The following is a 25,605-nucleotide window of genomic DNA, read 5'->3' as shown; positions in this document are numbered from 1 at the left end:
CCGCATTGTTCTCTGGTCAAGCATGTCCTTTAGGATGTTTGTTACGTCCCATCTTGTGTCTAAGTCTTTGTTGGTAATATGTAGCATCTAATTTACACTCCACATATGTTTCTACAGCCTTCTGGATCATCTGCATTTGTTTCTTCTGGGATTGTGATGTTTCATGATTCTCAGCCTTATAACATCACCAGGGGACTACTACAGCTTTCATGCTGGGGCAGTTGAGAACCACTGAAAGCAACATGAAGTCTTTAAAATGTAATCCCCTCTGTTCTTCTTTTAAATTCCTAAACTAGCTCACTGCCAATTTGCAGTGGCGTATTCAAAATAGAAAGTCAATAATCCCGCCGTAGCTGAGCTTTAAAAAAAAAAATTGCTTCAACCTCAGACATTAGTAACAGGGTATTGTAAAGGTGAAAGATAAAAACACCTAGTACTGTTTTCTGAGTCTAATCTCAGGAATGGCTTTATGATGGGGGGATAGGGGAGAAAAGAGAAATTTTAAATAAACACTTCAATTTCAGAGGGAATTTGTAACTAGTACATATTTGATCCTACTAGGCAACTTGGCCAAACTTAGCAAAATAAAATTAAAACTGCTGAAAGAAAGTTACAATTTTTCAAGGAATGAGATAGACATTAAAGCAAACTTAAAGTATATTCAAGGACTAGTCGCAAAGAACACAGAGTATCGAATTGACACTGAAGAGTATTTTCCAATGACCTGAGTCAAGAAAATATATATTTAAAGTGAATTTATGACAAATTATAGAGACTGGCTGTCCCAGTACTACGATTTCTTCACTATGAATATGTATTATGAAAATGTCTAAAGTGGCACAGAAATAATAAATATTTTATACTTGAGCCTAGCTTATTACTATATCGAGAAGACTGAAACCTTCCAATGTGAACTTCCTTAGTACCCTCACTCCATTCCTTACCTTGCTATCAGCAGTGCCACAGAAGGGGTGATCCTAATCCCTCATGCCTTTCTATCTCTCACCTATCTCTGCCTTTCCATTCCCACTGCTACTGCCTTAATTTAAATCCTTGTTATTGCCCATATGAATGGAGAGAACAGTCTCCTTATGTGTCTCCCTAGCTCCAACCACCCCTTCATATTGCCCCTGGGAAGATCTCAACTACATTTCTGGCCATGTCACTCTTCTGTTCCTAACTGTTAGTGATTCCTACTGCTTCTGGGCCAAGTTCAACATCTCCTTCTTGGCCCTGATGGCTCTACACAATCTAGCACCATGTATCTTAGATTTTGTATTGTCTTACTCTCCCCTATAGGCAGTCTAAGCTTTGGTCAAATGGGACCATGCTCTGCTCGCAGATAACAGCCTGTTTTCAGACTTCTCCTTCTACTCAAGTGGTTCCTAATACCTATCTCCCCTTCTTTTCCTGTTGAATTCACATTTAATCTGCCATGCCCACAAACCCTTTCCTGGTCCACCAAGCCGGTCCTTCATCGTTCAGACACAGTACTTTGTCTCTTGCATCTCTCAAACCATCATCTTTGTGCAGCAGCTTTGGATTCAGAGAACCAGGATTCTATGCTAGCTCAGCTATTTTCTACCTGTATGACCAAGGGCAAGTCACTGGGGTCTCTGTGCTGAGTTTCTTTACCTGTACAACGAGGGGGCTGGACAAAATGATCTCCAACATCCTTTTCCAGGTTAAGACCCAGGATTCTATGATCACTACATTGGGTATTATACATCTCTATGCTTCTTATTGTCCTACTAGATGATAAGCTCTTTGGAGACAAAAACTGTGTCTTATCTAAACTTGTATCTTTCCCAGAACAGTGCTCCGTACACAGAAGGTACTTTTAAAAAATGCTTGTTCTACTGTAGTGTAAACACGTTCACAAGCTATTGTCACAGGAAAAATTCATTACTGGAGGCCAGTTATTTATGAGTTTCTTAAAGTAGACAGGCTGGTCCTTGAGTAAAATGTAGAGTCATTAATGGCCATATGCCAGTTTGGGAGGATGTATTTAGATCTGTGCTCCACTACCGCCCTCAAGGAATCAGGATTTCCTTTATGCCACCATGATGACTTTAGTGGAGATATTTGCTAATACCAAGAGGTTAATCCAATACTCCAAATGTAGTCTGGTTTCATAAATAGCAATGGCCAAAAATTAAAATAGTCTGAGATACCATAATAAGAGAAATCCTATAGTACATTGACCAGGTTCTCTATAAAGAATTTATAAGGGGGAAAAAAGGACAAGAATTGTGCAGAACAAGGTGTGGAATTATATGGTGAAGGTAGAGTCTCAAAATATAGTTTGACCAATGCAGGAAGATAGACATCACTTCCTATAATTTGGATACTAGATATGCAGTTTTCACTTTTTGCTGAAGTGTGCTCTTGGAAATACCACATAACAGATCAATGCAAAGCAGGCAGAATTTTCTTTTGAAAAAGATGCTGGAATTGGAGATTGTTTTTGATCAAATACTTAACATCAAATAAGAGCTATTACCAATACTAAATCATAAAAGAACCCTAATAATTTAAAATAAACTTATGTTCCAAATTTTGTGAAATAAGTACCATATACTGTATGCATTAATTATACAAAGAACCCAAAAGTTATCAAGCATATATCCAATGTATTAAAAAGTGCAACTGCACTATTAAAACAGGCTAGCTATAGAATAAACATTAAACATGTGATGAAATAATTGTTTTTCAAATTCACAAAAACAAGGCAAAATGCAGTGTTTTGTCCAGAATTGGCTCTAAATGGTGTAGGGGAAGCAAAGTATAATAGAAAGACAAGAGACCTCAATTTAGAAGTCATGATATCATTGGATTTAGAGGACATCTTATAAACCCTCCCGATTTTACCACAGAGGAAACAGATACCCAGGAAAGTTAAGTGACTTTACGAAGATGGCACAGCTGGCATTTGAACCCAAGCCTTATCATTACTAAGTCAATGCTTTTTTTTGCATTACATCAGAAGGCCTGAGTTTGAGCCCTGGCTCTGACACACACTTTGTAACCTCAAGCAGGACATAAGCCCTTTGTTTTGTGCCTCTGTTTAATTATATGTAAATTGAGGATAATAACACACTAGCTACCTCATAGGGCTATTGTGAGAAAAGCATCTTGTAAAACCTAAAAGCCTTAATACAGAAGTTTTTACATTTCAGTGCCATAAAAATGAGAACTGCTGTGAAAGGCAATACTCATCTGGAGGTTTAGGTTTGAGTATATTTGTTAAAAAAACCCAGCTATATCTTTATAGTAAAATAACAGTCAATTCTTTAATATAGATTACAACAAAGAAAAAAAAACCTATTATGTGCGAATCTATAAGATTTGTGGATGAGATGTTAAGAATTTTTACTTTTATGGATTCACTACCAAACTTTAATTTTATGTCTGGTCAACATTTGAGCCAAACTTTTGAGGCTTTCTGATTCTATGAAGCAATATAACCATTGTTATATGAGATGAGACCAAGGGAAATAACAAAACAAACCGTAATTGCCCCCTCTTCCCCCAACTAAATGTAGACAGAAACTGCTTCATGCATTTTAAAGACATATGTTTCATATAACATTAGCTTACAAGGTAAATTTACGAAAGCCAATGTTATAGCACCTCAAGCAAGCAGAAATAATTATTCTTAAAGACAAAAGCAACTTTAAAATTACAAGCAACATGGAATTAATTAGATTCCTTCAAAGTCATAGCTGTATTACAGATCCAAATACGGATATAACAATATGGAAACATAAGAAATCTCAGAATTAAAGCATGCTTCCCCAAACTATGAATGATCATTTGATAAAGGCAGCATTTTCTTTTGCAACCTCAACACTTAGAACATATTTATACTAAAAGAACTACAGAGCTAAATCTGAGATAAAATATTAATATTAAAATATCATTAATATTTAACCATAATTTTAATATAACCATTAATATCAAAATATTAATATGAAAAATGAAGACATTAAAATATTTTTCTTGTATCCTTTGATTTCCTAGATCTGCTTTGGGTTGGATTTGAGCATGATACTATTACTACAAGTTAAAATTATTAAGAAGGGTTATTCACTTCTCCTCCCTACCCTATAATTCACCCTCACCCAAATCTCAAGACAGCTCATATCTGTCTTGAGGATCAGTATAATATTCTCTTTGTCCCCAGTATAACAAATCTGATGGGGGTAAGTTCAACATTTGTGAAGTATAAAATCTACAAACCATGGTTGAAAGCTTGGACTAAATACTTAACAGAATTTCACAATTGGAAGAGCACTAGAAGCTAAGTAGTTTAGTGGTATCAAACTCAAATAAAAATGGAGACCATTAAGCCATACATAAGGAACCTTATAGCTGCATGCTCACTTAGTTTTAAAATGTAATGTTATCTATGTTTTTGTATTTTTATTTATTTTGTTAAGTATTTTCCAGTTACATTTTAATCTGGTGAAGGCCTCAATTGTTTGACACCTCTGATATAGTCAAACTGGTATGAAGAAAGATTCTCCTCTATGATGTATTCAACTGAAGACCATCAGTGATGGGTTACCCACTACTGCCCAAAGCAAGATGCTCCATTTTTGGACAGTTATAGCTGGTACAGTTTTTCCTGAAAGGCATTTCAGTAGTAAATTCTCACTAGGATAAGGAAAGAGCAGTGCTCAAGGAACTTCAAAGTAAAATAAGTAAAAAGAACTGAACTGAGAGTCTAGAAAATTAGGTTTGAGGCCACACTGTCACTAATTCACTGGGTGACAACAGGGGAGTACTTAAGAAAACTCAGGCAAGTCATTTAACTTCTCTGGTTTTCAGTTTCCTTGATGAAAAACAAGGGGGCTAACTCAGATGCTCTTTGGTGGTCCCTCTTTCAGCTCTAATATTTCAAGATTTAAATTTTCCCTCAAATGAAGGTCCAGTACTTATGTTTCATTTTTCAAATCACACAATGAGGAATCTCTTACAATCAAGAGGCAAACTTTGATCATGACGAGGTCTATCACCATCATCATTGCACATTTATATAGTGAGTTGAACAAAGAAATGTCTTCAAAACAACTGAAGCAGATATAACCCAGCATTAATGCATGCCAATAAAATATACAGGTACATGACATTTTTCTGAAGTGAAACCCACCACTAATGTTTATGAAATTGTAATCTCTCAAGTGAAAGAACAAAATGCATCGCTTTATATTTTCAGTGCAATTAATTTTCAAGGATTTCTTAGATATTTACCTTTAAAATGTTCAATTTTTTGCATGTAACAATTCACTTGCATAAGAATATTCTTAAGATAAAGTACTACCACTCATTTTTATTATTTTCATCCTACTCTAGTAGGATCATGATGAAAAGAAATTAAAGAAAAAAATATAACATGCTTCACACTCGCATAATTAAAAGTGATTTCACATTTCTGAAACCCTGTAAGTTGACAACACAATTAATACCATTTTCTTGATCAGTCCACCAAGAGTCCTTGACTTAGAAATATATAATCTAGAGATAGGAGAGTAAATATAGACAGTATTCATTTTCAGTAATTCAGTATTCATTTACAAATTCCCCTACTAACCAAGAGTCTCATAGTCTTTAGGAGTACAGCACGAAGTCTGTATTTTCAAAAATGTTAACTGTTTTGAAGTGATTTTTTAAGTTCATTTTAAATGTTGTGGGCATCCAGAAAATTTTCTCAATTGTCTAAAACTCCTAGAACTATACCAACTTATCATTTTAAAATCAAACGCTCACTTCACTGTTCTTCACTGATAAAAAAGAAATTGTTTTATTTCAAGGGTAGTCTAGTAACTTTTTCACTGAAAGCTTCTCTTGGTCCCAAATGGATAGCAGCTCTCTCATTAGATCAGACTTAATATGTGAAGCTGATTTTCTAATCTCTAGTTAAAGGATCTTACTTTGTAGATGTCAGCACTATTCTTTATCAGATTTTCATGTGAACCAGATGGCACAAATGATTGCCAGTGACTTTTGCTAAAAAGTCCTTTTTCATCAAATATTTAACCAAATAAAATGAGCTGAGAGAGAGAGAGGGGAGGGGAGGGGAGGGAGAGGGAGAGAGAGAGAAAGAGCAAGATCTGTAAGACAGGTATCTCTTAAAGGTTCTTCGACAAGGATTTCCAAACTCCTCCAGCCAATAATCTTTAAATAATAAAAATGATTTAAGTATAGTAATTTTGAAAAGAATGATTATATCTTAATTCTATGCTTTGTATAATAGTACACTGTCCACTGAGAGTACAATAGGTAGTTGTTTTTTTAAATTCTGTATAACAGTATCATTATAGCCCTTAAAATCTCATGGCAATATACTTACAATCTGAAGTGTACTCCACCTGTCCCGCCTGCACAGCTGCCCCATCTGCTGTCTGAGGGGTAGATGCATTACTATCAGCTTGGGCTTTACGAACAAGTGCTGCAAGAGGGTGATCAGGATCTACCACTTTCAAAGGCTACAGATAAAGTGATAGAAATATTTCAACATTTACCACCTTTTAAGCCATACATAAAAAAATATTTTGTAACCTCTCAACTTTGGTGTATAACAACTTTAATTCTTTTTCAATGTTTAACTCAGAAAATCTTGCAATTACTATGCTTCTAATAGGGACTTTGGGGAAAATGTCATAATTCCCCTCTCTGCAAATGATACTGCTTTTTGAAAACAAGTCACTTAAGAAGAGTAATTATATGCCAAAAGTATTATCTAGCATTAGAAAAGAACTCAGTTAACATCAAAGTGGCTCTAAATTTATCAACAATGAGATAGATCAAGACACGTATGAGCACTGATAAAATTTCTGACAGTAAAACAGGTTGAAACATCCATTTAAGGGAACCAATCACTAACAGTTCCTTCACAGAGATGCTGAATTCTTAATTACTGAGAATTTTAAAAGTATCATCAGTAAAAGATGAACAAGGGTTATTCATTCTCTGGGTGTCTGCCATGCTGGCTTACTAGAAACCATATGCCTAAGTATGTATGATGAATTTCTGTTTCTTTCAATTTATGGCTGACAGACTGCCTGGCCTGAATTTTGGGCAAGATAATTCCGGAGACTTCTTTATGATATGGTTGGGCAGAGAGAAAGAACAGATTCTTGATTGTAGAAAACAGGAGAAAAGAAAGAACAATGTTCCTTCAACCTCTCCTGTCTTTCAGCCACATGATTATCTTAAGTAATAAGTCTAACAATAGCCACGAAGATTTAGAAACAAATGGTCAGCCTCAAGTAACATTAGGTATTATGCATGCATTAATTATACCATGCATGTATCTAGTACATTTCTGCTTCTGTCAAACTGGCCATTCTAACTAAATTATGCTAAAATGATTAAACTAAGGCTAAAGTAAATTTAGTCAAGCATTCTGCAACTCTTAGAATATTGAAGTTCAATCAATACCGAGAAAATGCTTATATTTCCTAAACTCAATCTGTAATGGGGCTGGGGTACTTTAAAAGACAGTATAGCTCCCTCAAACTTAATGTAAGTCACAAATGAGCATGTGTAATAAAAAGACTTGTAAGACTAACTTAGGAAGCTTTAATATGAGCAATAGGCAGTAGAAAAAGATATAAAGATATATTATTTGGATATATTATTTGAAAAGTGCTCTATATAATATGAAATATTTAGGAAAAGAATTCTCTATTACCAAGCATACTAGGCAATAATCACCAAAACTAGAAGCTAATAAAAATGAATAGTTCTACTGCCATAACTACATTAGTATTAATGTTAGTATTTGATTTAGCTAAATTAGCAAGTGTCTTGATAATTTTGTAATGACATTAACAAAAATATAGTTTAAGATTAAGATAAAAACCTTCATAAGCTCTTCAAGTCGACTGCACTTTTTGGAAGCGAAGAGTGATGGATGCAGGTAATTACCATCATCGTCGTCATCATCATCATCATCTGAGTTGGCCCCCGAATCTAAGTCAAAAACAGATTTTTAGAATTTGAAGAAGGAAAGTTCAAAGAAAGTAAAAGTTCTAGCAAAATGTAGATGAACTCAATAGCTTAAAAAGATAGCAGTTATGAATACTTCTTGATTAGTTATAAAAAATCCATTTGGGAGTTATTCCCTATTACCTTGCTCTTAAGCCATCTCCTGCTTAAAACGGACTTATACCATTGCCCTATGGACCTAAAGAATCAAATGATTCCCCTCATCTACACATATCCTCTACAGGTTCTAAGTTTTCTTTATTTGAATCTGATTTCACCTTTATAAAGACGGGAGGGAAGGAAAGGAAAACTTTAATTTGCTCCATTTGGAATCCCACTGGGGAAGACTCTCATTAATAGAATTAACAAGGACTACCTGGAATTTATAAGATAACTTTAATTTATAAAAAACTCAGAAATGAGAACCATTTCTCTTTTCTACACAGCTTAGAGAAATACAAGAGTCAGAAAGTATCTCATAGATCATCCTGTCCAACCTGTACCTGAGAAGGAATCCCCTCTACAACATCTCTGACAAATGGTCATCCAGCCTCTACTCACAGACCTCCACTGAGGGAGAACTTTTTACCTACAAAAGTAGTCCCCATTCTATTTACTGACAGTCCTCTTTGTTAGTACTTTTTTCTCATATTAATTTGAAATTAGTCTTCCTGTAGCTTTCACTCAGTGGTGAGGGAATCGAGGCAATTAGGATAACAACTGGCTAATTGTGGGAATTTAGTGAACCACAATGACTCCATCTTGTGACTCAATTCTGGAGCTAGCTCAGTTCCCTTTCTATTAAATTATGGGTCTAGTCCAACTTCTGTCTTGTAAAAAAAAAATTATTCAACTGTGAGAACTGGGAGAAAACCTTATTGTACTGTTTGAATCTAGCCCTGCATGGCTGGGAAGCTGGACCACTCTCTACCTGCTGCTTAGAGACCCTTAACTAAAGACCTAGGTTATGCTGACCAGAAACTCAGATCCTAAGATTGATGCAAGGAGTTTCTCTACAATTGTACACCTCAATCAACCCACGTTTTACCTGAAAACTTGTCTGTACTGATCAATCAGTTATTGTTTCCACGCTCCTTTGAATGTTCACAGACACTTGGGGGAAGTGGGACATCTCTTTTTCTGATTTCAGGTACTGCATCTGTTCACTCTCACCCTCACAACTTGGAAAGTCTCTAATCTTTTCTCCAATTAGAAATCAGATTACCTAATGTTATATCCTGGTCAACTGTTTCCTTTTAACTAAGTGGCCTTAATTGTTTTTAACATACTAAGAGTCATTCAGTTGTCTGGAACTGAAAGAAGACAAGAATTTGAGCAAAAGAAAACCAGGGTGATTTGGAGCTAATCAAACCAACAAGAAGGGCAGGGGTCAGCAAAGTACAGCCAGTAGGTGGGCTGGTGATAACAGAATGAAAAACTGGTGTATGGCCAGACATCTATAAAAGATCCTAATGCAGGGAACTCTGTTTATGGAACAAGAATCACCCAGCGTTGGGATGCTTTGAGAGCTCTTTGACGGGCTGCTCCTGCTGGAATTTGGAGGTTTGTCCCTGGAACACAAGCATTATTTCAAGGACCAGTGCTTTCATCAGTGTTGGCACACTTTTGAATGAAGAGATCACAACCTTTTAACAGCAGTCTTTAAGATCTTCTGTGACCGTTACCCTGAGGCCCACCTAGTGAGGAGTCTCGCTGAACTTGTGGAACCTGGAGACTAAGATATATGGTGGGGTTAAAGTCTTTCAAGTTTAGAGGAACCTGGTGTGGTCTTTTGGCAGAGCTTTTGAGAACCCTAGGTCACCTCCATGACACAAGGAGGTCTTAAAGTAGGATTTTACTGGATCTGGTTTACAGAAATAAATGAGGCCAATTTACAAATTCATTTCATAATTTCTGATAACCATATTTAGGTTCCAGACCCAATAGAAGACAAATGTCTATAGCAAGAAAGTGTAAAAAATTTGAGAGGGTATGTGAGAGGCACAACAAGCCACAGTGGAATGTGCTATGATAAGATTCTGTTCTCTAATGAGATAACAGCACATTCCAGTAGAAGAACTCACCTCAAAACAGTGTTTAGAGAGAAATCAGGTCCTACATAATTTTTTTCAAATTAACAAGATTTCTGTAGATTGCTCTGAATTTTTATTTAAAATAAAGTTAGCTGGCCCTCATAACGAGAATTTAAAATTCAACATATTCTAGAATCAAATAAACACAAAAATAAACCAGAAAAGGATAATAAATCAAACCTCTTTAGTTTTTGAGAATTTTAAAATTTAATCCCAAAATTCAAATAATGACATAAATACAATACTACACACACACAGATATGTATATTTATATATATATGTATGTATGTAATCTCTCTCTTGTCTAAATCTGTGATTTGATCTTTATCAATGTAGGAAGCTATTTGTGAGCAAATTTCCTGGGCCAATGCAGATCCCCAAATGTGCTCCAACTTACAGTAAAGTCTCATGGGGTACCATGAGGTTAAGCAATTTGTCCAGGGTCATAAAAAAGGGAGGTGTCAGGGAGAAATAGTACAAAGGCCATTATTCTGATTCTAAGGATGGCCCTCTATCTACAGTTCCATATTTCATCTTTATATTTGTATTAAAGATATCATAAGATTCACTAGACAATGCTATATAGCTGCAATGGAGAGAGAAGCAAATTGTTACAACCTTTTTATTTTCTGATGGAAATTGGTTTTGCATCAGTATATTTCATCAAATTTTAAGTTACTCTTGCATGTCAAATTCATTTTATGATTCAATGTGAAAATAAACACTGAAATGTCCTATGGGTGAAATGAAGAGTTCAATGTCACTTCTTACTTTTAGGATACACAGGTAACATAGCAATGGTCTCTAAAGTGGGGATAATGGTGGGATCTCAAAGGGGTGTATGACCAACCAATCAGAGGGTGGGAATACGGATTACATTCCATCCTCCCCATGATGATGAATCATGGGCCTTGCTGCCACAACCGTATCTACCCTTATCTCCTAATACTTCTCTAGTTTGCTTCCTTCTCTCCCTACCTGAACTGTGTAGACTTTTGAGGGCAGTTATAACTTAACTGAGGCGCTCACATCAGCAGTTACCACTGGGAAAATTCATACCCACACAACATCCTGCCCCTCCACAATAATGATGACACTTGCTAGCATTTACATAGTACTTAGTGTGTTGTTTCATTTGATCCTCACAACCTTGGGAAATGAGTATTATTATCCCCACTTTACAGACCAGGAAACAGGCTGCATGGAGTGAAGGGACTTATCCCCCAGTCCTACAGATGGTTCCAAGCCTAATGCTCTGTCTACTCTAACCTACTGCCTGGGATTACCATATTGACCCATGGTCCCACCAGGTCAAGGGTGAGATCTGCCTCAGGGGCAGCTATCAATGACTAGGAGCCCTGAATCCTCTCTGTTCATTTTGTCATCGAGGACAAGCAAGCATGGATGGGGCTGTGAGCTGCACCTCAGATCTCATGTCATTTCCTCCAACACACCACCGCCCCAAATTTCACTCTTGCTCTTGAGGTTTTTGTCACACTTCCAAGTCCCCCAAGTTCATCACCATGGTGTCATCTTTGACCCTTCACTCCAAGTGTCTAACCTGTCATTTCTACATTCATCTCTCAAACAGGTTTTCTTCTCTCCACCCATACGATGACCACTGCAGTCATCTCATCATCTCATACACCATCTCTCACCCAGAGAATTATAATAATCAAATTTGATCTCCCTCTCAAGTCTCCCCTACCAATCTATCCCTCATACAGTTGCCAAAGTGATATTCTTAAGACACAGATCTGACCATGCACTTCACTACTCAAACTCCAATGGCTCCCTATCACGTCTATGATCAAATATTCCTTAACTTTATCCTATCCCTTTTAAATGTTTATTTTGTGTAAATTTCATAACATATACAATTATTACGATAGCAATACAAGTATATAGCTTGTAAATAAGTAAATGTACACATACTGGAGAAACGGCTCAAATTTCTTAGTAATGACCCCATACAATTAAAAAGTATGAAGAAGACTATTCTAAAGAAACATGGTCTCTTAATTTTAAAGTTGATAGTTCAATCCACAGAGCTTTGAAATGTCTTTCTTGTAAGTTACAAGCCTAAAACTGGTCAGCAGTGTCTGTCAGTCTAGAGCTCAGAAAGAAAACAAAAGGAGGCATACGTACTTCTCTTCTCTTCTCCTTTGCTCTCTGTCAGAACGGTATATCGCCCTTCCTTCATTGCCTTCTGGATGTGTTTATAGTAGGGGTTGAGGTAGTGATCAAAGCGCAAAAAATCAAACTGGGAATTGCGGGCCTGCTTGGCTTTCAGCATGATCTCAAACTGAGCCCCTTGCTTGCAGACAAAGTTGGCGGTGCGCTCAATGATGGCATGCATCTTGGCTGTTGGCGGCTACAAGAAAAATGAGCACCCTCACATGCATGGTCAGCATAAGTCTAGCAGCATACCAACAGAGCCAGCCCCTTCTGACAAGGCCTGCACCTGCTTGTCTCCCCCAAAGCAACCAGGGAGGCTTGGCCCTGGGGCTCATGGATGTGCAACAAGAAGGGTACACTTTGTTAATGCTCTTGCACTGTCCCCTCACTGGAGGAGCAGGCATTTAATAAATGTTTGCTGAGCTGAAGACAGAAAATACTTAACAGAATATAATTTAAACCTATACATTTAATACGCTCCCAAAAATGAGATTACAAACAATCCTCATTAAAACCAGGAAGTCGAGGAGTTTGCTGTAATTTTATTGCTCAGATACTTCATAAAAATAAACAAGTTTCACTCTTGAATTTTATTTCTAAACCAGTCTCTTAAGTTTTGTACTTAAAAAGGATAAATGTCTACAATTAAAGTTATTTACTGACCCCCAAATAAATTAGCTTTCATGTTTATGGTCTATCATATTTGCTTCTATGTATTTCAGCACTAAAACAGATACTGATATAGACTTTCATTGTGCTTGATAAAACACCTAAGACTTTAGATCCTTTGGACTAATGGGCTTTTCTCTCTCTCAAAAACAACCACATTCAGATAATGTCCATTACTTTTTCTAGTAAAGTTTGCTTCTGCTGACCAAGATTTTTGCATTCATCATAAACTTCTTAGAATCAGACATTTCTATGATGATACTATGCCTAGAGTGGATAAATAAGAAATTTATTGGTAACTGTACAAAACAGCTAGGATAAAAGAAAAATGGGAAGAATGTTTTACTAACATGCTGTCAGTTCTGTCAAATACCAGATTAAGACAGTGTATTCTTAAAGCAGAGCTTCTGAAGTATAATTACAGTGTTAGCACCGTTTTTTTTTCCTGATCTGGCCACAATATGACTATCCACAGCCATATTACCTTTTTTCTTTAAATGAACAACAGCATTTTAGAGCTGGAAGGGACTTTTGAGATCATCTAATTTAATCCCCTTATTTTATAGATAAAGACATTACAAAAGCCAAAGTCTTGAATTGCAACTATGGTGTTAGCATTATTTTTCTCTGATGGGGCCACACCATGATGATATATAACTACAATTACCCTTTTTAGAGAAAAATCATAGCACCTTAGAGCTGGGGCTTCTGAGATCACATAATCTAACTGTCTCATATTACAGGTAAACAAACTGAGGCCCACGAAAGCTTTTGCTCAAGGTCACAGAAACAGGAGAAACTTGTCTAGAATCCAGGTCTCCTGACTCCTACGACAGAATGTTTTCTATATCATAGACACAATAATCTCTTTAATGACATATTTCACTTATGGGTAAGGGAATGACAACTTTGATTTTGAGGGGGCATGGGAAGGGGGGAGAGAATGGGTCTCCCTATCTCAACTAGGCTGAGTGCAGCAGCCACTTATAGGCCCAATTCCACTAGTGAATGGAATGGAAGCTTAGACTTGCTCTGTTTCTGATCTAGACTGGTTCGCCCCTCTTTAGGCAGCCTGGCGGCACCCTATTCTCATGAACTTACCATCCCAGTATCAGACTTAGGACACCTACTTGTCTTTAGCCCAACTTCTGCTCAAAAGTCTTAAGGCTCATGGGACCCACCAGCCTCAACTGCCTCTAGAACAGGGACTAGAGGCATATGCCACAATGCCCAGCAACTACTTTGATTTTAAGTAAAGGCTTCATGTAAATGGCAAAGAATTAACAGCTCTAAAACAGACTGCATATGCCAGGGCAAACAGGAATCCAATAATAAGAGCAAACAATCACCCAACAACTTACAAGTTTGAAAGATGATTAAGGAACATTAATGTGATTCTTATTAACTCCTACTTAACATTTTTTTTTTGCAGCTCTAGGTACCATAAGGGGATCTATGGTAGAAACTGACAAGTTCAAATAAGAGCAATATTTACACTTAGTACAGAAAATTGCAGCCTGTTTTGGCAAAGAGTATGGAAGCGGCAGTGGGAAGTATTTTGATATTTCTCAAAAGTACAAAAAAAGCTCAAATGCCAACAACTGCCAGGTTCATTTTGAGGAAGAAAATTCTTCCATTGATAATTCTCAAGGCACTCCCATACTGTATGTGGTAACTAGATAATAACTTACCACATAGGAGGTGTGTGCTGAAGACACAACAGGAAAAACACCCTCAAGGAGCTTACAGTTTAATGGGATTAAAAGTGGTTGGAAAAGAACCCACAAAATGATGATACAAAGAAGAAGGTCAAAAATACAACAGAGAGATCTGAAATGTTCTGAGGAAGGAGAAGGATCAGGGGAGAGCTGACACCTGACCAGGGTGGGAGTTAAGCCAACATTAAAACCAGGAAGGGCAGGAGGAGAGCACAGAGAGGACTAGAAGTAGAGTAGGTGGAAAGGAGTATGTGACAAAAGCAAGAAGGGGGAGGGAGGAGACAGCGTTGAGGATGTTGGGTAGCAGGACAAGGAGTTTCTACCATATTTGCCAGCCTACACCCCTATGTAACCTTTTAAAAACTCCAAAAAGTTATTTTGGAAAAGCCAATTTTAAGCATGTACTCAATTGGAAAGGACGACAGTTCACTGGCAAGAATTTTGTTTAGGAAGAGTGTTAACGTTGCACTAGTATGGAGTCTTAACCTTATCACTAATCGGTTGGTGTACAGAAGTTGTGACTCAGTTTCTCCCACATGTAAAACAGGCAGCCAAACTACTTATAGGGATACCGGGACTTTGTAGAGTACACATGCTTTACAAATGTATGTATGAGGGGCTGTGGAAAAACAGGTGTGCTAGTATGCTGTGAACTGGCCAAGTCAGGCTGGAAAAAAATTTGGAAGTATGCCCCTGAAGTTACTAAATGATGCTTACCCTTTGACTCAGTAAAACCACAGGCAGGTCTACACATGAATGAGATCAAAGAAAAGAATCTGGATGTACAAAAGTATTTATAGTAGCTCTTTCTGGGTTGGCAGAGAGCTTGTTTTTGTCCTTCGTTTTTTTTGAAGAGGACCATGGCATCAGGGACTTTGATTTGAGTGAGGGAGGGCTGTGCAAGGTCACCAGCCTCACTTTCTCCTCCAAAGCCATCTGGATCCAGTGACCTGATAATCATCAGGATGACTGGAGGTGGCCTAGGATGCAAAGGGAGACCTTGGCCCTTTTAGGCTGAGGCCTTTCCATGTACTCACTTGAGAGGGAGGCAACGCCCATTCAGTGAATAGGCCTCTTTAAGAAGTGAGTCAAGGGATAGCCCCTTTAATTAGAAAAATTAAAAAAATCAGGCTGGGAGGGGAAGACCCTCAGGGTTGCTGTTGCAAAGAGAAACAGTTACCATAGACAATCATTCTGAGCCTGGAGGGCCCAAAACACAACCACTAAGTGGAACTTGGGCAGGGACCAATTGCGGTTGAATCTATAAGCTTCAGAGTGGAAAGTGGGGGGGGGTTGGTTTAAGGGGGAAGCAGGGAGTGAGAGAAGCAGGGAAGAAAGCAGGGAAGGAAGGAAATCTAGCCAGTAAACCCCAAGTTAAGTGGGCAGCTTCTGGACATCAAAATTTACCTTCCTTGGAGAGGGAGAGAGAGAGGGAGGGGGAGGGGTAAGGGAAAGGGGAAGAGGAAAAGGAGGGGGAGGGGGGAGGGGAAGGAGAGGACTAGCAGAGTTATCCAACTAGCTGGGTCTCCATTCAGGCAGCTCAGTTTACTCACAGGTTGTGTTTGTCTTTAGTTTCTGAAGAGGACCATGGCATCAGGGAAATGATGACATGACTTGCAGTTGACTTAATTTGCAAAGAGCTATAAACCAAGGGGATGCCCATAAACTAGGAAATAGCTGAACGAAATATGGTATATGGACTGCACAGAACACTATGCTGTAAGAATGATGAAACAGTTTCAGAGAAATGTGGGAAGACTTGTATGAACTAATGCAGTTTGAAGAGGAGCCAGGAGGTCAATTTATAAAAAACACTAAAAATGAACCAACTTTGAAAGACTTAACAACTCCTATTAATGCAATTATGAATCGAACACTACTCACCTCCTCACAAACACATTATCTGACTAAATATTCAGAATGAAATACAATTTTGGACATGGAAATGTAGGAATTTGTTTTGCTTGACTATGCATATTGTTAAAAGGTGCCCTGCATCTTATCCTCTCCCAATACCGTGGGGCTGGGCTGGGCTGGGAGTGAGAGAAAATAAATGCTGGTTAATTTAAAAAGGTGTAAGGTATTGTTATCTCTGAAAAATCTACAAAGAGCTACCTGGGACACGTCAGAACAACATATTCACTTGAAAGTCTAACCAGGGTTTTAGTGCTAGATTTAAATGCGGCTCTGAGTTAAATGAAGTTATTCTGCTGCAGTTTTTTCTTGTTTCTCCAATGGAAAATAATGGGAAGAATTCATTTCCTTTCCTAAACTCAGACTTTTTTGTAAGCAGTTAAAAACAAAAGAGCAAAGAGTCTAGAGTCCTTAAACAAGTATTTATGAAAATATAGTTTATGAGACAGACGTTCACATACCAGTTCCACATCAGAAGGCACGTTCAATCCTAAAGGGGCAATGAAAGGTTCTTCATTTTCCTCTGAATTTTCTGCCTCAATTTTTTCAACTACAAAAAGAGAGAAAACATGAATTAATCTAAAACAATGAACAAAAAGTCAATAACCAAATAGAAAGCAATAGCGTAAATAACATAAACATAAATGTCACAGGCAATTAAGACTAAGTTAGAGACAAAATGCCCCATCTTTGTGTCGGAAAGTCTCCAAATGACACACAGGTCAAAAGTAATAGACACTGCCTCCTCCCCATTCCAACACATCCATGGAGGAACCACTCTGGCTGTTTGATATTACACTACTTTAGCTGGTTTGGTACCTATATTGGTGAGAAGTTAATATTATGGATGATAATAAAGACACTGGCGGTGGCCTGGCCCTCCCCTCCCTGCCCCATTTAATTTTTTCCATTTGTTTCACATTGATGTTTCTAAGTCTCTCTCCTAGGACAATGAGTTAAAGAAGAAATGAAGCATATGAAAATGCTTGGCACTTTTTGGAGGCAGGGTGCTATAGTAAAACCTTGCCTCACAAAACTTCAGGGAATAAGATGCTCTGGAAAGATGAGTTCCCCAGGTGAATGAGGGTTTAACTCTCTTACATTTTCTATCATTTTAGTAGAATGTTACATACTTCCCTCCTCAGATAAACTAACCAATAAATATAATTATTAATTATACTATGTTGTTTAAAAAAAAAAAAGTGATGTCCTCAGGGCCAACTGAGGTGTGTATTATCTGCCCCATGATGCCAGAATACTGAGTGTTTTGAGTTTTTATAGGTTTTTAAAAATCTACTTATTTGTTATTAGAATGACTGCAGTTAATTTTTACTACTGTCATGGTGCCTACATCCCTCTTTCTCTTGCTACTTTCCTGCCTCTAATAAGTTGTTGGTTTGGAAACCAAATATCCAAGTTTGTTAGATTGTATATAACCTTAAGAGTAAATCAGCCCTCAGAGCCTCAATTATGAGTAACTATATGACATTTATTTTGGCTATCCAGAGACTTTTTTTCAATTCCTTCCTGCTTCTTTGCTGTGCTCTGGAATAGTGAGGTTGATGGCTGAGTTTAGCTTAAAAAAGCTGTTACTGTATCCAAGAGAGTGTAGTATCCATTATATTTAAAACTAAAAGGTTTAAAAGAATGATGAGTATATAGAAAACTATGAATAATAAACCTTCAGATTTAATAAGGCATAATTTTAAAATAACATAAAATACAGACTCTGGGTATTAAATATGCAAGGAACCTGCTACTTTTATTTCTGCAAAAGCAGAGACTGCAGAAGATACATTTAGATAAGTCAATTCAAGGCAGGGATTTGGCTTTAATGATGCGCTCAAAAGACACCTGTTTCCTTCAGGTAGCTCTGAAAACCTTACAAATACCCATTTTAAGTTGATGTAACATGCTTTTGGACTTTTAATCTAATAAAATCAGGTACTGATAAATTCTTTATTAGTGATGGCAAAGAGAAATAGATCCCTGCAGCCTCTACCTATGGACTCAAAACCTCCAATTAATATTATTTATGTCATAGTGCATTTTTATTTATCTTGTTAAATATTTTCCAATTACATTTTAACCTGGTTTGGGCCACCAGGTTGACATCTCTGCTCCACAAGATATCAAGCCCATTGACAACCCTTTGAAATGTCAGTATAAGAAACAGATAGTAATCAAGTACCAACTATATCCAGAACACTGTGGGAGCCACTGGGTAGTAGCGGGGGAGGAGAGTCAGATTTAAGTGAAACACGGTCCCTTTGGATCTCCATGGATCTCAAAAACTGGGAGGAGGAGGAGGAGGTGAATACAGTTGGCAATAATATACAATATTATATACTAAATTCTGTCATAGAGCTTCAAAGTGGTCTGTGTCATGGGGGCCCCATGAGTCTCTGTCCCAGCTCTCTTCTTTCTTTACAATCTCTCCTAGTGATGTCACTGGAAGCTCCCAGGGGTTATAATTATCCCAACAACTCCCAGATGTCTAACATAGCCCAGGTCTCTCCTGAGCTCACCTAGTCTTGCCTCACCAACTATATGACATTCTGAACTGCAAGTTCCACAGACATCTGAAATCAAACTTATTATCTTCCATTTCAAACCTACTTCCTTTCAAGCTTTTTTATTTCTGTTGAGGACATCACCATCCTTTCAGTTGTCCTGTTCTGCAACCTTGGAGTCACCCTAAACTCCACACCCTTCCTCATTCAACTGCCATGTCTTGTAATTTCTACCTCCTGAAATGTCTCTTGCCTCTGGCTCTTTCTTATCCATTCACACAGTCAGTAGCCTAGTTCAGGTTTACATCACCAGGACTACTGCAATAGCCTAATAATCAGCCCCCCCCCCCCCCCCCCCCCCCCCCCCCCCCCGCCTGAAGTCCTTTTCTTTTCCTATGCATTCTCCACAGAGCTGCCAAAGTGACCTTCCTACAGCACAGATCTTATCTCCCTTGCTCAATCAACTCTGGTGGTTTCCTATATATCTAGGTTCCAACACAAACTCCTCTGTTTGGTTTTCAAAGTCCTGCAAAACCTCAGATTGAAGAGGGTGGAGGATGGTCACTGGAGTCCTTCCCTAATCCTTTTAAAGAGGGCAATCAGACATTTCATCTCATTATTTCAGGGATTTAAAGTGGGCACATTTCCTACCGGCTGAATTCCTGAGTTTCATGACCTCCAGAAACTCATCATTCATCAGCAAGATGAAATCAACTTCGAAACACTCACCTCCTCTGATCATTTTCTCCCCTAGATACTCCCTCCTCCCCTTTTCAGCTTCTTTTTGTGTTTTGTGTACCTCCTCTGATCATTTTCTCCCCTAGATACTCCCTCCTCCCCTTTTCAGCTTCTTTTTGTGTGCTGTCTGCCCATCATATTGTCAGCTCCTAGAGGGCAATGCTTAGCACACAGGAGGTGCTTAGCAAATGCTTACTGACTTTTGACTGTTTCCCCTGTCTCATTATACAGTACCCTGCACTGTTACTGTACTGTCCAGCCAACCTGGCAATGTAGTCCAACCCCTTTATTTTGCAGATGAAACTGAGGCCTGCAGAAGTTAAGTGACTTGCTCAAAACCACACAGGTAGTAAAAGTAAAAGGCATGATCAGAAGCCAGGTCCCCAAAGAAAATCCACCTGCTATTCATTAGGTAACACACAGAACTCTGAAAGTGACTTTATTCTTTTTTTTTTTTTGGCAATCTGCAATGACAGGAACAAACTAATAGGGCAACTTGGTCTAATGCAGCAAGTCTGAGAGAAATTCTAATTAAGTAAAGTCCTATTTCCAAACCCTTTCTTTTATTAGAAGAGAAGATACTGCCATTTGCTCTTTATTTTTCAAGGGTATTACTAGGATTTCTTAAAAATCCTCACAAGTACTCCAAATAATTAGAGGAAACTCTATTTGAGGTAAAGAGGTGGGATAGGAGGTAATAGTGCTGGATTTCCAGTTTGAATCCAGTCTCAGAGACTTATCAGATATGTGACCCTGGGCATGTCACTTCTCAACCTCACTTTCCTCATTTACAAAGTGGAGATAATAGTAGCACCTACCTCCCAGGGTATGCTGAAATAATATATGTGCAGTGCTTTGAAAACTGTGAAGTGTTACATAAATGCTGGCTATTATTACTTCTTAGTGTCTAACACAACATATTTAACAAAATCGTTTTCAAAGACAGAAAAAAGTCCTTTTCCTTTTTTAAAATTCTTAACATTTTTTTCAATAACCTCTTTCTGTCCTCACCTTTCTGTTTTGAGGGTTCTTCCTCCTCTGTTGGTTCAGAAGGATCATAATAATCGCTGCCATAAGTAAATCCCACTGCATTATAACTTCCATCTTCTGCCAAGGCTTCGCTGAGTCGCTTGTATTCTTCCTCTTGAACAAAAACATGAGTGCTTTATTAACACAAAGGAAATTGACTACAAAAAAAAACTGCACAAACGTCAAAAGTTGTAGCTATCAATAAAGCATACAACACTATTTTCAACCTCACTTTGAGGTGTAGAATTTATAAGTTCACACATCACTTCTATTAATATGTACTTTCTGCCAGTACATTTTTACCCATAGATAGCAGAATACACGTCTTTTGTGGAAAATTTCTTCCTGCTAAGAAAACTTGGGGATTAAGAACTGCAGTAAAGATTGTTAAGGCAAAGACAAGAACATCAAGTTTAATTGATACGATACTGTTAAAGAAGAACAGTTAAAGAGTTTTTTTTTTTTCAAATCCCAGTCTGCCCTCAAAAGCTGGGAAAATTCTTTGTGGCTCTACATATAAACTATCCTGAGGTCCTCTCAGATACGCAAAGACTCCTGTTTTTCCAATCCACTGGGTACTGTCAAGATAATATCAGAAAGAGTGAGTATAAAAAATGAGTGGGAGTAAATTTTTAATACTTAATTTTTAAAAAAAAGTTTGTTGCTTAAGTAAGTTTTTCTTGAGCAGTACCTTGCCTTGCCTCCTCCTCAAGCAAGTCCGTATGCAAGGCTAAATACCTCTCTTCATCACACAGGGCATCTATTCGTGCCTCCTCTTCAGAAAGCTGGTAATCTCTGTTCCATGTGGAATATTCAGCATCATAATCAGAAAGGTCATGCAGGTGACCGCGTCCATCATATCTGTAATATGAACAAACTGGTCAATGTAAAGAAATTAAGATCAAGGGTTTTGTGTGTGATTATTTAAAATACTTACCCTTTATAAAGAAATCAAAAATATTTAAAAAACTAAACACAACCACTCATCTCAGATTTATATTTAATTTTGCTAGTTACTTCTTGCCTACTGTTAAATTTAAGTTATCTTAATAAAGTCTAAATCCCTTTCTATGATGATAAAGTTAACAATTTAAAGGCAAAGAATCCTTTAATAGTTTAATGGGATCCATGTCAATAATGGTTCTTACCGTTTATGGTTTTGCCAACCATTCAATGTCACTTGCAAAATATTTTTTTTTCTGAAAAGTCAAATACTGTAGCTTACATTCACACAAACCCGAGTACATAAATACCTATCCGAAAGAACCAAACGGTCGAAATTTCCTCGCTTCTTTCTGCTAGTCCCGAACTCTCAGGAGAGATCTTCACCAAAGAAACTTGCGTCCATTGGAGGTAAAATCTTGGCTAGGCTCGTCCCCTAGCCATTTGGCTGAGGAAATAAGTTCTGGGTTATGTGATAGAGAGACACACATACATAGGAACAGTAACATATACATGCAGTTTAAGGAGGTTCACCAGAAATACAGCAAAACTATAAGAAGATGCAGTAGAGCTTATTTCTTCTAAACAGATCACCACCTCCCGCACCCCCAAGGAAAGAGGACACACAAATATATCACCTATATGTTTCGCCATCACAAAGTAATAGATAAGACTCCAGCTAAATGCAAACTACAGATAGTGTTCTCTGCCATGCATCTTTTTACACCAAAGTCTCTCAATGGAGCCAACTCTCAGAGATTAGTAAGGTGAGTATGTTTGCAAATTTTAAAATACCCAGATTTTTAGGTCTCATAAAATCTCAAATGACAAACAGAAGTCTGCCCTGACATTTAATAATGAGTTTGCCATGATTAAAATGATGAATTCTTCATCATTTAAATATTAGAAAATATCTAAATCCAAAGTACAAGAAGACCATAGGTTCATAGATCTAGAACTGGGAGGGACCTCAGGTCAACTAGCCAAACCCCCTCACTTTACAGATGAGGAAACAGGCCCAGGGAGGTTAAAAGACTTGTCCAAGGCTACATGGGTAAGCACCAGAGGCAGGATTTGAACCCAAGTCCTCAGACTCCAGAGTCAGTAAGGGTTACTGCATTTCTTTTAATTTCAAAATGAATTTTATTTAGATGTAAACCTCCTTAACTTACAAATGTAGATTGTTATTTTTAAAATGTTATACATTCACATGTGTAGAGTTTGCTCCCCAATAATTTTAGAAGACCTACCCCAAATCATATACAATATGGTGTGAAAACTGCATAAAGAGTTCAATCTTCATCAATTACCACACTTAATAATTGATTTGTAACAAATAATAGCATTGGAAAAATGAGCTGCCAGACAAGGATGGGCATTATCATGAAATAGAAACCATAATTTAATACACAACAAAGTTTTAGCAGAACAATAAACACATCTGATTCTGGTCTGATCTCACTTGTCACGTCATCTCCCTTAGGGTGTCCTTGATTTCTAGATTTAACTTCAAACAGAAAAGTTAGAGATGGAAAAGACCCATTGGGTCATTACTGTAGTCCATCCCGGCCAGTTCACGATTGTTCCCTACAGTACATTTTCCAGTGCTTTGTAGAATCCAGTTCTAAATGTCTCAAACGATGTGCTTCCTTCCCTTGGAGATACTATTCCATAGTCTAATAGTTGTCACACTGTTAGGTTTTCAATCCAGGCCCAAGAAGTTCTGTTGCCAAAACCCTGCTTCAAAACCCCAGGAACGGGAAGGAAAAGAGGGAAGAAGGGGGAGCAAACAATCTACGGCATGTGATGTCATTGTTTTCAAATCAAAGACCTTCAGGCATCACCTTCCCAAGACCCAGTTTTCCCCAAACTCCAAATAGTGAAGAGCAATCAATACCTCTGGCAGGTTTGATTTGAAAAGAAACAGCAAGCTTCCCCTCCACCCCCATCCCCACTTTGTAGACAGAGAAATCCTCACTCAGAGCACTGCCTCCAGCCAGCAAAGCCAAGTCTTCAATAACTACTTAAAGAGAATGCTTTCTATCCACTGCCTTTTCTTTAAAGGAAACCTTTCCTCAGCGCCCGGGTGTCCAAGCCTCAGGACGCACAAGGATCCCACAACAAAGTACAACTTTCCGGAGGGAGGCACGGAGCAAGCACCTCCACCACCTTATCACCAGGATCGAGGCGCCCTACAGGGCATCCACTTGGAACCCTTCCATTTTTAAAGGGGAAACGGAAGCCGAAAAAAAATGATGGGGAGAACTGAGGCCCAGAAAAGGGAAGAGGAGAAAATGGGCCGGGACAGGGGCATATGTTTCTATGCCTGTTTCGACTTCGAAAGGAGTGGGAGAGGAGCAGAAAACTGGGGTCCAGAGAAAGAGCGGAAGGAGGAGAGAGGAGGAGAGTGGGGGAAGGGGTGAAGGGAGAGAAGAAGTGACGGAGAGTCAAGACCGAGGCACAGAATGCAGTGACTTGCTCAAGGTCACACTGCAACAGCCAGGGGCCGAGAAGGGCCCCGTCTCCAGACTGGACTTCCAGACCAAACACTACCCTCACCACAACACCAACTAAAGGAAATGAGGGAGGGACTACTGGGTTCAAGCCGCAGTCTCCAAATCCGCTTGCAAATGCCGCGACCCTCAACACCAAGGCAACAGACGCCACCCCCCCCCCCAGGAGGCACCCCCTGCCTCATTTAGAAAAACGAATAACAATTACGACCAAAAGAGCGAGTGAGAGGCCACGGTCCAAGTGACCCCTTCCCCCCAGGGCCCTCCCCCACGGGGGGAGGGGGCGGGTAGGAGAAGGTAGACCAGCTGGCCAGCCGGAGACGTTCCCGAGGCTGGAGGCTCCTCGAGCGCAGGAAAGGGGCGGCCTCATGCCCTCCTTGCCGGCCCCGGGCGGGCGCCGGACCAGACCGAACCAAGTGAGCGAGAAGGGGGGGGGGGTCTGGGAAGAGAATGGGGGGGCGCCGTCGGCGGGGGAGGGGAGGGGCGGGGAGCGAGGAGGGGGAGGGGCGGGGAGGCACCGACCTGTCGATGAGGATCTTGGGGTCGCCCATCCAGGGGATGAGGTGCTGTCCTTGCTCCAGTGCCAGGGCCCGCTCATCGTCGCGGAAGAGTTTGCAGGCATAGCCGAACACCAGCAGCTCCACGCGGCAGCTGCCGCCTCCGCCGCTGCTACCTGCACCTCCTCCTCCTCCGCCGCCGCCGCCGCTACCGCCGGGCCCCGGCTCCTCCTTCGCGCCGGTCTTCCGCTCGCCTTTCCCGCGGCCTCCCCCTCCGCCGCCGCTGCCTCCTCCGCCACCGCCGCCTCCCCCGTACATGGCGGCGGGCACGGCGCCCCCGGCGGCCGCACGGATGCTCCCGCTGTCCCCTCCTCGGCCGTCAAGCCCCGTCAGTCAGAAGCGCCACATCCCGGCCGCAGCCTCAACACCGCCGCCATGGCGGAGGACAAAATGGCGGGAGCGCCATTTCCGGCGGAGGGATGACGGAACTTCCGGCAGGCGGTGTCCGCGACGCGGATCCGCAGATTCGACACGGGCGAGAAGGGGAAATCGCGGCCCAGGTGGGGGCTGTTCTGGGGGAGTAGCACATGATTGGCGGGAGGTGTGGCAGCGGGGGCTTGGTTTGTATTTTTTATTTTCCCCTTTATTTCTCACCTGGCTTTCTGTACGCATGTCGAAAGTGCGAAAGCGAACGAGCTCTAATGTTGTGGCTCGGGGTGCAAAGGACTTGGAGAGCTGGGGGAAGGGGAGGGTGGAAGAGGAAGAGGAGGAGGAAGGCAGGGGGAGGGGAGTGGGGAATCGGCTCC

At 39.5% G+C, this 25,605-nt stretch overlaps 1 protein-coding gene across 3 annotated transcripts in view; it reads right to left on the bottom strand.

Annotated features, from left to right (window-relative positions):
• LOC118839358 (splicing factor SWAP) overlaps window positions 1-25,226 on the bottom strand; it is a 111,277-nt gene extending 86,051 nt beyond the window's left edge. For 2 of the 3 annotated variants that reach the window (XM_036746849.1, XM_036746918.1), the window contains exons 1-7: window positions 24,825-25,226; window positions 21,539-21,708; window positions 20,830-20,961; window positions 17,029-17,117; window positions 12,237-12,462; window positions 7,871-7,980; window positions 6,356-6,491 (exon numbers count right to left, since the gene is read on the bottom strand). In XM_036746849.1, coding sequence (XP_036602744.1) covers window positions 6,356-6,491; window positions 7,871-7,980; window positions 12,237-12,462; window positions 17,029-17,117; window positions 20,830-20,961; window positions 21,539-21,708; window positions 24,825-25,117 — 1,156 coding nt within the window. In that variant the 5' untranslated portion in view covers window positions 25,118-25,226. Of the gene's footprint in view, window positions 1-6,355; window positions 6,492-7,870; window positions 7,981-12,236; window positions 12,463-17,028; window positions 17,118-20,829; window positions 20,962-21,538; window positions 24,110-24,824 lie in introns of those variants that run through there. The other variant, XM_036746984.1, reaches the window with a different exon arrangement.
• Window positions 25,227-25,605: the final 379 nt, after the last annotated feature.

This window comes from Trichosurus vulpecula, chromosome 1 (assembly GCF_011100635.1).
Source record: "Trichosurus vulpecula isolate mTriVul1 chromosome 1, mTriVul1.pri, whole genome shotgun sequence".
In the NCBI taxonomy this organism is placed as follows: Eukaryota; Metazoa; Chordata; class Mammalia; order Diprotodontia; family Phalangeridae; genus Trichosurus; species Trichosurus vulpecula.
Note: the sequence above shows the minus strand (reverse complement) of the source record. Positions and strands in the feature narration are given on the sequence as shown.